Raw genomic sequence first — 19,636 nt, 5'->3', positions numbered from 1 at the left:
TTTTCAAGTCGGATTTTTTTTTCACTTGAAAATATTATTTCTATAGTAGAGTATTATTTTCCTCGTTGCTTTTTGAATGGATTTATTACTTTTTCAGACCATTTATAGGCCATGAATTTTATATTTACATTCATATGTTAATAGTATTTCCACAACTTGTGACATGTACGATTGTGATACGAGCGATATGTACGATTTGATACGTAGGTACGTATGTTCTAAAATATATTTTTTATTTAATGACAAATAAATTAGATATTTAATCAGAATTTTATTGTAGAAAATGTCAATAAAAATGATTATTATTTATTTGATATCCTACTTATTCATTTCCTAGTAAGAAAGAAAAGATTATCAGTATAAATAATTTCCGAGATAGATATTTAAAGAGACGAGTGGAAGAAAAAGTGGCCTTTGCCCAGCAGTGGGATACAACATCCACTGAATAGTTAAAAAAAGATATTTAAAAAAGCATATGAAATAAACCTTCGGCAGTGAAGACAACATTAATCCGTCCCTACAAATTGTATTGCAGCAATACAGGTGCGAGAACTGAATATAAGTATTTTTTTAAACAAATTCCATTAAAAAAGAAAATTAGCACAAGAGGTCGCATTAATCACACCTATATTTCTTCTAAATGGTCATAATCCACGGCACGAATCACATTCTTCGAAAAGATTCCCAAAATCTGTTCCCAAGTATTAACCCAGCAAATTGGCATCAATAACTTATATAGATCCCTAACTCATGGGCAACTTTCTTCCCCAACTTTTTCGGCAATCAGCTTTCGCGTTATGTATTTGTTTTTCTTTCTTAATTGGCAAAGATATTGTTTTGAAATACTTCTTGTTAAAGTAACAATAAAAATATTATAGCTCCCTTGTTATTAATATTTCTAGTTTAATGATGAAATATTTTACAATCGGTGCATTCGATTTTGCGTGAAAGAGTAACAAACATACATACATTCTCACAAACATTCGCATTTGTAATATTAATAGAAATTTGACTGGCTTTCGGACGACGAACGCCCCAAAACGCCACATTATTTTTATTAAACCATTCATAAGAAATGAACTTTACCTTAAAATATGATATTATCTACTAAAAAACTTCAAGAGTATTCAAAGTAATTTTGACTTAGAAAATCATTATTAACAGCCAATTTAATTAAGAAATGAGAGTCGCCACGTGTCCGACTGAGGCAGAATTAATTTGGAAACTAGTCCTCTAGTTTCATGTGGCGTGCATTGCCACACGCTTCACGGACGCTCTGCTGGACATACATTAACTTATTGCTAATTAAGTAGAGTGAGTTGCACCGTCAAATTAACGTTGACTTTAACCGGCGACGCTGACGTTTAGACAAAATGGCGTAGTTTGTATTTTTCTACGCACGTTAAATTTAATGTCAAAGTTGACGGTGTGACGAAACTCTCGCCATGAGTTTTGGTTCGTGTGCCGATTTCACAGAAACTGAAGCGAAATATATACTGAGAGAAATATATGTACAAATCTGTATTTCTACATTCTGTGAAGCTACAATACATATTGTGAAGCTATATAGTTATAACTTTTAAATGCTGCGGTATATGTTTGACCTTGCCTATGTTTAATCATTGCAAATTTCAACAAATCTGTAGACCTGAGAGACAAACAGACTGACAAACTTTCGCATTTAAAATATTATAATATTGATAATATAGTTGATGGGATCAACTATATTGTGTTTTTTTCCTTTAATATAAAAATTTGAAAAAACGCCAAAAACAAACAATATTTTGAACTTTCGTATTGGGGTAATATAGTAAAATACCTAGAGCTTGGTACAGACAGAAACAAAATAGGTATTCTCGGTAGTCACTAATGCAAACTCGTTAGTTATGGCAACTGTACCATGAATTCCACGTAGCACAGAAGATCAAACGAACATGTATGTTGCAATGCTACTTCTAGTTAGAACGTAAGTGGGCTTTAAAATAAATACTTGTATTTAAATAGTTAAAACACTGTCATTACATAGTATAAAACAAAGTCGCTTCCTGCTGTCTGTCCCTATGTATGCTTAGATCTTTAAAACTACGCAACTAATTTTTTTTATAGATAGTATGATTCCTTAAAAGGTATGGTGTATAATTTAGTATGTTTTTACCCGAGCGAAGCTAGAACGGGCCAAGTGCACTATAAATAGTATTTACATTTTCGTAACTACCAACTAAGCCAAGTTTATCTTAATGAATGTATTTTACGTTCTAAAATTGAATTAAAAACAATGATAATTTTATCCAAATGAATGCTACCAGTATTGTCCTAAAAATACTCGCAAGCCAAATCGCATCGACATACAGTTCAAAGGATTGAAATATCCAATCAAATCAGACTTCTGCTACGACCTTCGCTCGCATCCAGCGAAAATATCACATTTGGATGAACCAGCCATCAGTTTTGACCAAAAATAAGCTAAATCTTCACACACACGTTTTGGCCAAAACAGTTATAAATCGAATAATCGTTATAAGTCGAATCATAAAAAGAATATGGAGTAAAAGCTTTGTAGTCATAACATAAATCCTGGGCCGTAAAGTGACCACTCCAATTGTGTTCCAAGACGATTGACGTTATAAATTTATGAAAAGTAACTTTGTTTTAAATGGTATATATTTTAAACAGGCAAACAATTATCTTGTAATATCATGAAAAAATTCACACTCAGTCTAAATAATTACAATTTGTTCATTAAACAGTTGGGTGAATTAGTTGTAGCAATATATAAGTAATATATGAAAAAAAAGAAAAAGTACTGGTGTAAATGATGAAATTCTTTTACGAAAAATCATAAAAACATTACTTTTTCTGTTTTCATAAATATAATGTTATTTATTCAATGGTAATTTAATAAAATTCTGTCATTAAAGGAACTAATTAATTAACGGATAACAAACTGGAGTTTGTTATGTCAAATCGGAGCTGTTAATTTCATTATAACTCTTAACTCCGAACTAACGTAGTCAGTGATTTTCTTTGGCATTTTAAAGTTAATTTGTTCCTGAGCGCGAAATAAGTCAGACTTATACAAGAACTGACATAAATGTTATATGTGTTGTGTAGTTGGATAGGTTAATAAACAATTACTTACAATCTACACATGTCACTTAAGACAATGTTCGAAAGTAATTCAATTCCTAAACGAGCACAGAGAAAGCTAAACTTTACACTCAATATTTTTCCATAAGATAATAATTAACAAGATTATAACCTTAATATTTTAGATAAAGAACATGCGCGACAACATCGTCTTGAAAAATTTTTAAATTTAAACTGGCTATCTGAATAGCCAGTATTTTTATTCGTCTTATATATACATATATATAAGACGAATAAAAATACTGGCTATTCAGATAGCCAGTATAGTTACCCATATCGGGATATTAGTAATAAAGTCTTCTGTATTTAAACAGGTCTCATGCACGAATAGTATGTTTGTTTGTGGATTCGAATACTGGACCAATATCAAAGCTTCATTCGGATAATCTTCACGGTCCTTTGATAATCGAACAAGCCTGGAGCTAAATTGATATTATATATACTACATGAATTTAACTTCCACTCACTAATAGATAGTACATAAGCTTATTAACTAGCAGCCCGTACTGGTATTGCTCGGGTAAAACTATTATACATTATCGTAATCGCGTAATCGCGATAATCGTAATATTTGTAATCGCGTCTTTGTTAAATGTACACGTACATGTGTTTGTTAAATGGCACTTGTAGAATTTAAGTTATTTGGGAAAAGTCTCGCTGTAAATTATAATACTGCGCCCGCTGTTATAATTTAACTTCGTTTTGGCTAAATGCGCTTTGCTACTTAAACTAACTCTGTGGTTCAAATATTAGTAATAATCTTTCCAGCTAAACTTTATGTTAGCATTCGAGCTTTGGCGGCGACGGAACCAAAGAAATTAAAAAAAGTAAATACTGTTTTAAAAATTTACATACATATTTCAATTTTATTTATCTTTAGAGCGGACCCTGGGTTCCTATGCTGTGAGGCTGAGGAAATAATGGGGAAAAGGTTACGATGAGATAGAAGTTTACATTTTAACTATCTTGTATAATGTATTTAAATGAATGTAGTAGTAGCTGGGCCAAAATAATGAAATCTATAAACGCATTCAAATCACAGAGTGAGGTGCATCAGTCAACTTTGACGTTAACTTTAACCTACGCCGGAAATCGCAAGTCAACGTCAAAGTGTAAATTAAGTGATAAATTTAACTACAATAGTCATATTTTTAAGTTATCGATCAACACAACATTGTACAATGTGGAAAACTTTTTGCCAATGAGAAATGTGACGTCACCTTTTTCACTTCATTTGATGGCAACTAATCTATCAAATTATATAAAGAAATGACACAAGTCCAAGACTTGTGTCATTTCCTTCATCACGAGTCGACTGTGACGTTCAAATTTGATTGCATTATCGCGAAGTTGGAAAAGAAAAACAAATTACATAATCTGAAATTAGAAATTAATATATTTTATTTTTTTTAATGCCAGTAGCATTTATATTTTTTAACCCGGCTAAGTTTGACTTACGTTAAAAGCTGGCATCTCATAAAAGACATTATCATTTAGAAAAGTACCTGAGCAGCCAATCCTATATCTATATATTAGAATCTCAGTTGGAATATGAATTTAAATCTCGAATATCAAAACCCTCATCCAGGTCAATGCAAATGAACTAACTTGTTCAGTCAAATTCTTTCATTTCATATAGCATTCATGAAGTATTTAACATTTATGAATGCTTTCCAGCGGGGTTTTCTGTTTCACTTGCTTTCTCCTACGCCTTTGTGATGTGGGTACATTTATAACTTGTCCTTTTTAATTTATTCTATGTAAGTAGGGAGCTGATGGCAAGAATAATGTATGGCATGAAAATTTAAATTAAGCTAAGGTTTGACAACATCTGACGTAAAACGAGACCTGTGCAAGTGGCGTGTAGTTCCGTCCTGAAATAAGATCACACTATGTATATTCTACCTGTAGAGATGAGAGAAAAACCGTATAGGACAGAACGTAAAAACAATTTTAAAAAAAATTACGTCGTTTGCCAGCTTGATTAAACTCTTACTGCCTTGGCAATTTTGTTTTCAAGTGAATGTAACCATTTCATGACATCCGACTATAATACCTTCGAGAAACCCAACAAACATCTAAATTAGTAGGTAATTTAAGCAGGCGCTTGCCACCACATTTAATTAACTATGCCTGCCGCAATTACGTGCTCAAAGGAGACGAACTCAGAAGGATGTGCGCCTATCATTCCTTGCTAAAACAGCAGTGTCCTAACTGAGCGGTGCCACAGCGTAGTTTAGTATGCAATGTGACCTGGGCGATCGAGCTCCTCTCGATATTTTTGTTAAATGTTTCAATAAAAATACGGAAGAAACTGTTTTTTCTTTAGAAAACCTAGATCAGTGGGCTTATAGGAATGAAAAATACTCCTATGAGACAAAATCGTTGAAGTTTTATTTTCGAAAATGCCAATACAAATATTGCTCATGTTAATAGTATTGGATAAGTTTAATAATGTCATATCACGTCGCGCTGCCTTGCGCATGTACCGCTCAGCTAGGATACCGGGTCAGGGTACATATACCTGTAATGTTACTTGACATTTTGTTAACAAATGCTCGTTGTATTTGTTGCAGTAATTATTTGAGATTGTGTAGATGTTTTTTTTTAAATGTCTCAATTGAGCGAGTTGCCGTTTGCAGCATCGCCACTTCAAATTTTTCAAAATTCATCCATGATTTTACTACCGGCCGCCTGTCTGACGATTGGGAATTAGCCTTAGATTGGGAATGCTATTGGAGCCTATCAACTACTTTGGCTATATGCCCGTTAGTCACTTCGTACGACATCCACGGGAGGATATGGAGTGGACCTATTCAACGGCAATAAACCCTGCTTTTAATAAAAGGCTTCTAAGTATTTACCTTAGTAAATAGTGTTTCAATGATCACTCGACCTACTTGAGTGACAGTGTGTCTTAGACTTACTGTCACCGCATTCAGAACAACACGAATATATACACATATTAATAATAATTGTTTGTGTTATTATCATTTTCCTCATGCCAGTCCCCCGTGCCTGTATTCAATTACCTCAGGAAGACACACAAAGTGACACATGTCACCTAACTTCAGGGGTGTAGTGTAACTTATCTCGTTCTTGATGCAAACTTTCTGAGAACCAAATTACTCGGCATTGAAATCGATTTTGGGGATAAGTTTCTGCTAAATATACTGACTTGGCGCCTCAGCAGGTCAATTTTGTTGGTTTTTTTATTTTTTTTTATTTTTACATGGATGAGGGTTTTGAGATTTGAGATTCATATTCGAACTGAGATTCCAATATATAAATAGGATTGGCTTCTTCTTCATAGTCGTATTCCTCATGGCTGAGGGTCGTGGTTGTTACGTGGAATGAAACACATACAACTTTCTTGGCATTATTAATGAAGTGGTTTGCCATTGCCATCTCCATTTCACACACAAGTTAATAAGAATCAACCAGTGTGCAGGTTTCCTCACGATGTTTTCCTTCACCAGAAGCAAATGGTGGACGACGAAAACTACTATACATGAGTCAGATTGGTATACAAACATGTGGCACGTGTAGGATTCGAACCTGGGTGACCTTTCGATCCACAGGCGGGCGTGTTAACCATTACACCGCTTCTTTTTTGGAGGATTATCTGCTCAGGTGCTTTTCTAAATTAAATTAAATTAATTTCTTTTATGACAAAAAATACAATAAAACCCATTGTTATAGAAAATTGTATCACGTTTACGACTGTAACTAGTAAATTGCAGTCGCGTAAACGTGACACGATTTTTCTATCACTCGTATGTATTTGTATATTCAGAAATGTTTTTTTAAATATTCTAGAAACATACAGACATTATTTCAGATAACAAACTCTGGGCTTTGAGGCGCTACAGCCGTGAATGTAACGAAAAACAAGCTCTTTCTGATTATGGAGAGCGATTTCAGATAAAATTAATAATTCCACTTCTTCTGCATAAATCCCTTAGTGTAGAGACTGCACATAGTATCATATCACAGAATTCTCGCATTCGAAATGAAATTGCTTCTCACAGACAATCCATATGCTTCCGTTTCCAATTATAGTGGAATGTACTCCACCATAATCTAAAATGAACACTGTTTTCATGTATTTGCCGAACGAACTTCATTAGGTACCTATATCATCCAACTAAATAATGTATGTATTTCGATCAATATACTTTTCAAGCCGTATTTTATTATTTATCGTTGATCCAATAAGTAGTATCTACTAATGAATATAGGCTTCAGGCGTATGTTCTAAAATTGAACGAAATTCGATCCGTAGTTTTTAAAATAAACATTTCCAAATAAAGTACACAATATTTACTATCAAATTATATTAATCTAAACTATCTATATACAGGCAAGGTGCACAGGCAGCATTCCCGCGCTGAATTGCAATAACGTTCCTGTTATGGTCCTTAAACTTCAGTGCATATTCACTTACCTGCATATAACATAAACACTTTTAAATCCTTTTGTAAACAGAGTACATATTTCGCAAAGTAAAAGCTCTTAATCAATGAGACAGCAGCTAGAGTAATTAATTAGGCTACGTTTGCTACATGGGCCGATTCATCAAAGCCAATTTGTTGATGAAGGATTAAAATATCTGGTTGGAGGTGCAAGAAGCGAAAAATCTTTGTCAGAGTTATTTCAATATTGGAAATTTATCTCTCTCTTTCTCTCATCCTTGAGTTCCAAGCATTATGCTGATTCACATGTGTCTATATTTTAAATGCGAAAGTAAGTTTGTTTATGACCTCTTCCAATCTTCTTGAAGTTTTGCATACATGTAATTTACATAGGTTACTTTTTATCCCGGAAAAATAACTACTTCCATGGAAATTTCACGCAGGTCGAGCAGCGGGCAAAAGCTTTTTATCATAATTCGTTGACTAAACATGAGATATTGATCAGCCGTTGTCCGAATAGTCCATTAGTGTTTATTCGCCGTCCAACTAAAATATTTGTCACGTGACGCTCCTAATATTATAGGCTCTTGCATTACAAACATTGTTTTTTTATATAAGCAAATGAGTATAAAATTTGATAGTTCCCTTACTCTACTCTTATATAACAAATCAATTACGCAAATTAATCATACTATTAAAAATAAATAGATTGACCTACCTTCAAATTTTTTTATTATGTTTTAAGTCAACAATTCAAATTAACAGTTTTTTAGTAAACAAAAATTGTACTTAAGCTAGCTCATATGCCATATTTTTGTTGAACGATGTAGTATTGCAGGGATTTTGTCAATATATCTATCAGGGGAATTACGTAGTAGTAACGATATAGTGCCACAAAGGAAGATCTACCGCCAGGCCAATTATCATACCGAAGGCCGAGACGATACATTGTCGGAAGATGCATGTAGGTCTTTGTTGAGATAATCTAGTGTAGAAATACAGATAGTTACCAATTGTTTTTAGATAGACAATATTTACATATTGTGATAAATGTAATGGGAATGTGACGTGAAGTTCCACTCTAAAATTTAACCACGCCATATCTTCCCATGGATTTCGTACGACATACACATACATATTGGGATACATAGCTTATGAGGCGGACCTTGGTACAAAAGTCGTGTGGCTGGTAACTCATTTTCATCATTCATTTCTGCCGCCAAACATCAGTGCTTGCATTGTTGTGTTCCAGTTTGAGGTAGTATAATTACAGGGTTTAGATGAAACAAACGCGCGTGTGACACCCCTGGTGTTGCAGACGTTGATGACGTACCGACGTGACCATATGATTTTATTTTTAACTGAAATTTAATTTATCGCTTGAATTTTAAAATAGGTGATATATGAATGACGCGTGAGTTTGACACTGTCGTCGGCTAATATCGCATAATCGGCAACATCAACTGAACAACGTGACATTATCAACAAAATCAATTGTACAAATCCTAAATCTATTTCAATCTTGTACCAAAAATTAAAACCCGGTAAACCAGACCGGTTTACATTCCGTTTCGTTTCTCTTGAGCAAAATAGGTCGTTGCGGCGACTGTTGAACGACGTGACACCGTCGGCGGAACAATTGAAATAGGCTTTCCAATTTCCTCAGCTGCGCGGGAAATAAACGCTTTCGCACATAGGTACTCCTGAAATAAGTGCTCCGGAATAATAGTCTACTTACTCGCAATTTTCAGGACATTTAAATGCATGTTAATATTTTATAGATGTCAATATTTGTTCAGTTTTGGTTAGTATTTGATGCGTTAAAATAACTTCTTCTTGGCGTATCGATTCTATTCTAAATATTAAAATTTTCCCTGAAAAGTATTCCGATATTTGATTCGCCTTATCGGTGGCCGCCATTGATTCATCCTGGCAAGTATTAGGGTACAGGCGGCACATCAAAAAAACTTTCACAAAGCAATATTTTGACGAACTCTGTAGCCTAATTGTTATCATGACGACACGGCTACATTGGAGGTCCCCATTTCGATCCCCGGACAGGTCAAGATAGAAAATGATATTTTTCGAATTGATTTGGGTCTTGGATATTTTTCTATATAGGATATGTACCTATGTTATAAAATACAGTACCTTTAAGTTAGCACACCATAACATAAGTCTCGAACTCACTTTACAGCTAACTCATTCTGTGTGATTTATCGATAAATATTTAATTATACTTTTATTGTTTTGTAGGTGTTAACTATCATTTTTCCATCCCAATAATGCAACCTAGTCTCCAAATCTCATACTACGAAAGATTGTTTCCTCATTCTTCATAGGTTTAACAAAAATTTAAAAAACAGAATGTTAAAATCCCTAATCATCATCCATCCTACAGCAACTGAAAGGCAGTTAGAGAACTAGGTTACAATAGAACGATCAGCAATACAATAGCCTGGTTCACACACTGGCCTAGTAATAAGTCTTCGCATAATTTGTCCTCAAGACTGGGAATATTCCTTAACCCCCTTGCCTTTGTGACAGCTGCCTTTGTTTGCAATAGCAAAAGCACGGATTTTCAAGTCGGATTTTTTTTTCACTTGAAAATATTATTTCTATAGTAGAGTATTATTTTCCTCGTTGCTTTTTGAATGGATTTATTACTTTTTCAGACCATTTATAGGCCATGAATTTTATATTTACATTCATATGTTAATAGTATTTCCACAACTTGTGACATGTACGATTGTGATACGAGCGATATGTACGATTTGATACGTAGGTACGTATGTTCTAAAATATATTTTTTATTTAATGACAAATAAATTAGATATTTAATCAGAATTTTATTGTAGAAAATGTCAATAAAAATGATTATTATTTATTTGATATCCTACTTATTCATTTCCTAGTAAGAAAGAAAAGATTATCAGTATAAATAATTTCCGAGATAGATATTTAAAGAGACGAGTGGAAGAAAAAGTGGCCTTTGCCCAGCAGTGGGATACAACATCCACTGAATAGTTAAAAAAAGATATTTAAAAAAGCATATGAAATAAACCTTCGGCAGTGAAGACAACATTAATCCGTCCCTACAAATTGTATTGCAGCAATACAGGTGCGAGAACTGAATATAAGTATTTTTTTAAACAAATTCCATTAAAAAAGAAAATTAGCACAAGAGGTCGCATTAATCACACCTATATTTCTTCTAAATGGTCATAATCCACGGCACGAATCACATTCTTCGAAAAGATTCCCAAAATCTGTTCCCAAGTATTAACCCAGCAAATTGGCATCAATAACTTATATAGATCCCTAACTCATGGGCAACTTTCTTCCCCAACTTTTTCGGCAATCAGCTTTCGCGTTATGTATTTGTTTTTCTTTCTTAATTGGCAAAGATATTGTTTTGAAATACTTCTTGTTAAAGTAACAATAAAAATATTATAGCTCCCTTGTTATTAATATTTCTAGTTTAATGATGAAATATTTTACAATCGGTGCATTCGATTTTGCGTGAAAGAGTAACAAACATACATACATTCTCACAAACATTCGCATTTGTAATATTAATAGAAATTTGACTGGCTTTCGGACGACGAACGCCCCAAAACGCCACATTATTTTTATTAAACCATTCATAAGAAATGAACTTTACCTTAAAATATGATATTATCTACTAAAAAACTTCAAGAGTATTCAAAGTAATTTTGACTTAGAAAATCATTATTAACAGCCAATTTAATTAAGAAATGAGAGTCGCCACGTGTCCGACTGAGGCAGAATTAATTTGGAAACTAGTCCTCTAGTTTCATGTGGCGTGCATTGCCACACGCTTCACGGACGCTCTGCTGGACATACATTAACTTATTGCTAATTAAGTAGAGTGAGTTGCACCGTCAAATTAACGTTGACTTTAACCGGCGACGCTGACGTTTAGACAAAATGGCGTAGTTTGTATTTTTCTACGCACGTTAAATTTAATGTCAAAGTTGACGGTGTGACGAAACTCTCGCCATGAGTTTTGGTTCGTGTGCCGATTTCACAGAAACTGAAGCGAAATATATACTGAGAGAAATATATGTACAAATCTGTATTTCTACATTCTGTGAAGCTACAATACATATTGTGAAGCTATATAGTTATAACTTTTAAATGCTGCGGTATATGTTTGACCTTGCCTATGTTTAATCATTGCAAATTTCAACAAATCTGTAGACCTGAGAGACAAACAGACTGACAAACTTTCGCATTTAAAATATTATAATATTGATAATATAGTTGATGGGATCAACTATATTGTGTTTTTTTCCTTTAATATAAAAATTTGAAAAAACGCCAAAAACAAACAATATTTTGAACTTTCGTATTGGGGTAATATAGTAAAATACCTAGAGCTTGGTACAGACAGAAACAAAATAGGTATTCTCGGTAGTCACTAATGCAAACTCGTTAGTTATGGCAACTGTACCATGAATTCCACGTAGCACAGAAGATCAAACGAACATGTATGTTGCAATGCTACTTCTAGTTAGAACGTAAGTGGGCTTTAAAATAAATACTTGTATTTAAATAGTTAAAACACTGTCATTACATAGTATAAAACAAAGTCGCTTCCTGCTGTCTGTCCCTATGTATGCTTAGATCTTTAAAACTACGCAACTAATTTTTTTTATAGATAGTATGATTCCTTAAAAGGTATGGTGTATAATTTAGTATGTTTTTACCCGAGCGAAGCTAGAACGGGCCAAGTGCACTATAAATAGTATTTACATTTTCGTAACTACCAACTAAGCCAAGTTTATCTTAATGAATGTATTTTACGTTCTAAAATTGAATTAAAAACAATGATAATTTTATCCAAATGAATGCTACCAGTATTGTCCTAAAAATACTCGCAAGCCAAATCGCATCGACATACAGTTCAAAGGATTGAAATATCCAATCAAATCAGACTTCTGCTACGACCTTCGCTCGCATCCAGCGAAAATATCACATTTGGATGAACCAGCCATCAGTTTTGACCAAAAATAAGCTAAATCTTCACACACACGTTTTGGCCAAAACAGTTATAACTCTCCTTAGCAATCATAAACACACAATAGATTTTAAAATGATCTGAATTTTAGAAATTACCAAATTCAAGTTATTTTGATCTTTATAATAACGTGACTAATGGTTATTTGGAAATATCCAAGCACTATAGTGCTTGATAAATTTATGATGGCTTGTATGTTCATGTGTCATGTTATTCATTAATCATAATTATTCTAAATTTTCTCACTCAATCATCGTCAAGTTTGATCCTAATCTATTTATCTTCACAATACGATAAAATTCTATTAAGGGAATTTCTTTCCAGCCGAAAATCAATTTGAAAGCGGATGTTGATCGAGTTTAGGGATAAAATTTGAAATGGCTGAATTCGAAATGCCTGATTCAAATAATTCTGGCACGAAACAGTGTAAAAAATACTTTACAAAGTACTTTAAAAAATACTTTGACTTTGATTAATCTCCTATAATTTTAGGCTATTTATATCTAAACGTTACATAACGAAGTTTATTTAATATTAAAATATACCGAGATAATTACACACAAATACTCAACAATGTTCAGCCCACATTTTTTTTCATTTAGTAAAACTAGTAATAGTACTAAAATCCAAAATTAACATGCCCTTACAACAAATGTAATTACAATGCTGTCACAAGTAAAAATCAGAAGCACTGAAGAGCGAGCGCTCAAACATGACGGGAACTGGTAACAAACCAATTAAAAGAGAAGTCGCTGTAAGTATGTACATTATATTTTTTCTCTGTAAATAAATTCCTGAGAGACAAAGCGCCAAAGGCACCGTAATCTTGAGAGGGTCTTGTAATTTTGCCTCGAGCGGAGGTCTGCAATTAGGACCTCAGTGTCTGAACATATTTTGTTAGTCAACACCCACTTTTAATAGCTATGGATTTTCAGAGCAACTCCCAATTTATTCTAAAATTAGTTAAGAGACATAAATGTTAATGATCAACAAGTTGACAAACTGGAATATTGTTTAATTAGATACCCCGTTGGAGATAAATTTATTTAATATTTTATAGGAAAACTATTATAAATTAACAGACGATATAAAATTGAGATTGAATTTAATTGCGTTTGATGTTGAAGTGTAGTTTCGGTTCCCAATGCTCCAAGTGTAAATATCATTGCTCGAAATTTTCACTACACTGTAGTAATTTACTGAGTAAATACTGGGGTACGCTATGTACTACAAAACTACTGCTCTACGACGGTGCTACGAAGTGCTACGGCAGCTTGTGCTACGCGGCTACGATGGCGTAGCACGATCCCAAAATCTCCGATCCGAGTCACAATGACATTACCCTTTGATCTTTATGTCGTAAAAGGTGGAGTTTGCAATGGGAAGGTTGAATATCCCAGGAACACAGAAATGGGTAATATTTGTGCTTTAGTACATTTTTTAAATATACAAAATACGCTACTATTTACTGGTGGGCAACGACCCCTTCTTTCTTTAGGTTGACCTAAGAAATGAGTATTGGTTTATCTCATAAACTGCTACATTATATTATATAATTCGGTACATTCATTTTTCCAAGACTGACTTAATTACTTTTTATGTAATCTGTCCCCAGCTACTGACCGCAAATAAGCCTATGGTATCCTATAATTGATCTAGAGTAATGAACTTTTTTTTTCCAAATTTCATAAAAGTCTACCCATTTCCGGGCGTCAAAGATGACGGCTGAAAATGGCCGACTATGACAGACTTTCGTATTTACATCTCAAATACCCATGGATATAGTATATATTTCATATTTAAATTTACTGTTTTCAGTCAATATAATATAGATTCTTAAAGCCATCGGGTAATATTATGAAATCTTGTGAAAAAACCTATAAATCAGCATTACAGGCTCTCGAGGAAAATAAGGCTTTGCCAACATCAAATAGAAGAGGGGTTTTGGACTGACAATGTCAACGTGAACGTCATCCAGTTCAATAAACACAAACGTAAAAGAAATCTATTGGAAAAACAGATTGATGTAAAAGTTACTTTTCACATGGATTCACATTTCAATATAGAACAATTGAAATGAGCTTGACAACAGACTGCTCCGACATGACGATAGTGTTTTTCGTTTGATTATTTTATTTATTTTAAATCAGAAAGAATTGCACAGTCAAATTTTACGTTGCCTATAACTGTTAATGTTCAAACTTAAAATTAATGCACCGCCAGTGCAACCCACCCGTAATTGTGCAACTTAAAAGTTAACAATAGACGGACATAATACCATATAGTATTTTTTGAAAGTCGAAACTTGGGAATTATGAAAATGGCATAAAATTGTGAAGCTATAAGAAATATTGTATCAATAAGAGAAAAGTGAAACTAAAAAGTAGGTTTATGTACGAATAAACTTTCAAGTTCAATTATTCTACGTGACTTGTAAATGAATATCCACATTTGGTCTTAAAACTATGTACAAAGACTCTCTATTTATCAGTTTAGCTATTGCTATACGTACTTTACAAATACGTAATAAAACTTTGCAAATTGCAAATCCAGTTCCGTGCAATGCCGGAACTCCTGAGGCTCTAATTATAGCAATGATCAATAGTGAAAAGCCAATTTGAGTCTCTGCGTAGCGTAACTACCGTGTTTTTCATAAAAATGTAAAAGCATACTTTAATCTAAAGTGTGTCTCTTTCTGTCAATTTCAAATATTACAAAGTGCGATAGTGACAATACATACTTTAGCTTAAAATTTGTTTTAACTTTTTTAACAATTGCATATTATGAATACTCTGGATAGGCGAAAAATATTTCGAGTTTATAACAGTAATTTAACTACTGTTGAAACACAGCTGATCATACTTGTAGCCATTTTACCAGTTTAACTTATTAAATAATAATAAAATTGTAGAAATATTCGTTTTTATTCATCGTAAGACCACAACATTGCTTCAAAGCACAGTCGCGTAAAAAGACGTTTACATGAATCTAAAATAATTAATTAATTAATTATTTTGTGGGACTTTCACTATTTGTAGGCTACTGACCTGTTGATCAAAATGATAATTTCAAAAACTGATTTTTGGTCAGAACCATGCTGTGTGATCCTATAGTAAATGACCAAACATTTCATTCGAATATTTGATGTAAATGAATACATGGTTTGAAGTAAATTGTTAGCCCTCGAAAGGGCTGTAAACGTTCTAGCTCATTGAACACCAAATTAAACCCTGTGTCACGCGCGACTTTAACTACCTTTACAAACTGTAATCTCGGCTCACACCCTACTTATGGACAACCGACTGCCAAATCATTTACTTTACAGAGGTTTAGCGTGTTTAGTCGTTAGAGTGACTGGACATTTATTGTTTAAAATAAAAGGAAAATCAAAATGAAAACAATAACTTTTAACTACACAGATACTATACAACGTTAATCCCCATTAAGAATTAGTAATTATTTACTTTTCAAATATTTAGTGTGTAGTCAGTCATGCGACTGGATAAAATAACTAATTTTAGTGCCTCAAATTATAAAATAGTATAAAAATAAGTTACACAACGAAGATCTGCACAATTTTGAAAATAAGCTTTGCTTATTCTTTCTACGAAAAGAGTTCAGATAGTCGCAGACAGCGACTCGTAATTACAGATGAAATCGAATAGGTTTTATTAGAGCAAAATTAAAATGCATATAAATCTAAATTACTATTATCCACTCTTTGTTACAGATGCCGTATCAGACAACGCATTCAAAAGAGGAAGGGATATTGGTGATATTTTTTATGAAAAATGTAAGTATATATTTGACCCAATTTCGAAGAAACCCGAATGAAGGCAATCGGAATTAATATGAGATGCTATAAATGTATTATGTATTTTATTGGCGTACGTTCGTTTTAATTTCATATCTTTTTGTGCTTATAATAATTTTGTAATTGAGAACACACTTTACCTACACTGTTATATACGTATTACCGTACTACCTATACTGTATTACCTACTGAATATATATTTGGATCCGTGTGTGCCAAACTTTAAGTTTACTCACATGGCGTTCTAGATAAGCAACTGACACGACGAAGCAGCGCGACGTGCCGCGATGCGACATAACTCGTGACAAAAGTATCTCTTTACGTGATCTTGGGATGTCGCGTTTTACCGTTATATTTTTTTATTATTCGCATAGCGTCGCGTTGCGTTGTGCGCAGCGCAGCTAGGATATGGGGTTACACATATTATATATCTTACTATATATCTTTCGTTCCGTGTGAGCCAAACTTTATATATTATGTACTTATACCGCCAATCACTTCTACAACTCAATTCACTAAACTACTTAAGTAGGTAATAATGATAAAAAAAACTTTTTTAACGGAATGTAAATCTTTTTTCTTTAACAGAAGAGAGTGGGTTAAATAATTATTATTCCCGTTCAGCAGTCATTAGGAGGAATACATTAGCATGAAATTCAATTAGAAAGCTTCTTAGAATGAAACGTTTAGGAAGTTCCCGTCACGTTCTCAAGAGTTGCAAACAAACAAAAAGTAGAACAACTTGTTACATTACGTTTTTGATCAATTATAATCTTTATATAATGGTTTGGGGGCGGAAGTAAATTTAGGTAATTAAATAATTTTCAAAAATATATCTGATTGTTAATTAGAGTAAAATTAGTGTTCGTAGCTGTGTAACAGGAATAATAGTACGTAGAGAGTTGGCTAGAAATTTCAAATTTGTCGACCGTGACTTCCGAGCAGTGGGCCTCAAATTTAAGTGCTGCCGTCTGTATGCGGCAATATGGCAACCCTTGTTCTAAGAGCAACCGCTCTTAGTGCTTGTCTAAAATTTAGAATAACCCTTATCACCCTAGTTTTATTCAAGTGTTTTATTTACAGTTTTGGCTAAGGGTTACTACCTAAATCAGTTAGGACATGCAAAGTGCTTAGCCTTCGTCACGCAACTTCACTTGATAGATTTTTTGTTTACATATATTACTATACCTAACGAAATACTACTACTTATATAAATTATTAAATACATAAAATCATGAAAAAGTCCCGTAATTAAAAAATAAACTTCAGATTGTTCCTTTATTGTGTTTGTCAAGGCCATGTGTTTTTTAAAGTACCACTTGGAATAGTATTTTAAAGGTAGTATAATAAGCAAACGCTTGTAAAATGTCTGATGTTAAGCAAACATCGCAGTTTGTATACACCAGCAACCCCATAAGAAATAGAAACAATAGTTTCATTTCTGAAGGTGGAAAAATATGCTAAATAGATAGCTTATTCAAATCAATATCATACTGTACATACAGAAAAAATATTTTTATTATTCTTGGTAACGAATAAACAACCTTTGAACATACTTTGATGAAATTTTAATTTGGTATAAAAAGACCAGGAATAACATAAGCTATTTTTATTATGGTTTTACGAACGAAGCAGGAACGGGCCGCTAGTATCTAATATCAATGAAAGTAAATGTTCACCTGTTATCTAAGTAGCTAAATAAAAAAGCTCAAACAGACCTGTCTAATGTAATGACCATTAAACCTGTGTCAATTCGCCATAAAAATCCAGTCGGTCGTTTACGACGCGTCGTTGCGACTTGAAGTCATTAGGCATTAGGACAAGAACCTAATTCCTCTGGTTATTCATTAGTGTTTCCAACATTATCTTGGGTTACCCCAAATGGACCTCTGTTAGCGAAATTTCCCTTTTAAACGCCGCTGCAAAACAATTCTCGCGGAATATATTTGAGTCATTAACAAAAAAGTTATGGGCTAATAAATATATTAGCCCATAACTTTTTTGTATTACTTTATTGCTTTGTAGATAAATATATCTTGACACAATAATACTTAATTAAAAATTTAAGAAACTCCGATTTTGTTATTACTCGATCCAGAACATTCTCGATTAAATTCTTTCTCGATTAAATTAAAAAAAAAAAACTGAATCAAAATCGGTTCAGCCGTTTGTATCTATGATATCACGGACTGACATAGAGATACACAGACACGTCACTTATGACTCCTTCAGCTGTCGTCGGGGCTATTATTTGAAATTAGAATTGAGTTTTATAATGACACTTACAATGTATCAAACCATAAAAAGAACACTGGTCGTATTCCAAAATTAAATAAATTCAAATTCAGAATGAGTCACTTGCCAAAATTCAATACCACAAACTTCAATTGCTTATTTTGAGAAATAGAAAAAAGGAAAATTCGTTTTCCGTCCCTTCATTATTGTATTGAAAATTTTGGTTTCGTCCAAGACACACAATAAATAAATAAATATATTAAATAAATATATTAGGACAAATCACACAGATTGAGCTAGCCCCAAAGTAAGTTCGAGACTTGTGTTATGGGATACTAACTCAACGATACTATATTTTATAAATAGATACATATATAAATAGACATCCAAGACCCGGGCCAATCAGAAAAAGATCATTTTCCATCATGACCCGACCGGGGATCGAACCCGGGACCTCTCGGTTCAGTGGCAAGAACTTTACCACTGCGCCACCGAGGTCGTCAAATCTCACAATAGATCACTTGTATTATATCAATCTGCTTAGCCTTCTATATACTTAGTTAATTTCATTTCCTATCAATTCTCTGAGTTTCTGTGCCCATTCAAAAGGTCCTCCGTTTTTACACAGCGTCCTAACTAACTTACGAGTGCGTCAAGGCAGCGCAATGCAAAAATGTGAAAAATATATTTAATTATGGGCTGCGTTACCGCGTCTTGTTGCCTTGTACTAGACCGTATTTAATGAAATTTTGAAGTTAGATAGGCTTCTGAAGTAACATAGGCTACATTATATACTTTAAATACAGATTAGAGCCACGCCCCATTACTCAATCACTCAATCGTCCTCCGTTGCGACGACGCAGCACATTGTCGCTCCGTTGTTTTCCATTGGCCTTGACACTGGAATATGTACGTCGAAACTCCATATAAAGTCTACGTGGCTCTTCGTTAATCCGTCAATGGACGTCCACGAGGACGACG

The 19,636-nt window shown here is 33.4% G+C and overlaps 1 protein-coding gene across 3 annotated transcripts in view; it reads left to right on the top strand.

The window, feature by feature from the left end:
• Window positions 1–19,636, top strand: part of rsh (radish) — a 200,271-nt gene that overhangs the window by 111,683 nt on the left and 68,952 nt on the right. For all 3 annotated transcript variants that reach the window (XM_053753024.2, XM_053753023.2, XM_053753025.2), the window contains one exon: window positions 16,337–16,399. Coding sequence is in view for 1 of the 3 variants with exons in the window: in XM_053753025.2 (XP_053609000.1) it covers window positions 16,398–16,399 (2 nt within the window). In the remaining 2 variants the exon portion in view is untranslated. The remainder of the gene's footprint in view (window positions 1–16,336; window positions 16,400–19,636) is intronic.

The sequence above is a fragment of the Plodia interpunctella genome, chromosome 12, assembly GCF_027563975.2.
Source record: "Plodia interpunctella isolate USDA-ARS_2022_Savannah chromosome 12, ilPloInte3.2, whole genome shotgun sequence".
NCBI lineage: Eukaryota > Metazoa > Arthropoda > Insecta > Lepidoptera > Pyralidae > Plodia > Plodia interpunctella.
This window is presented reverse-complemented; position numbering and strand designations above follow the sequence as displayed.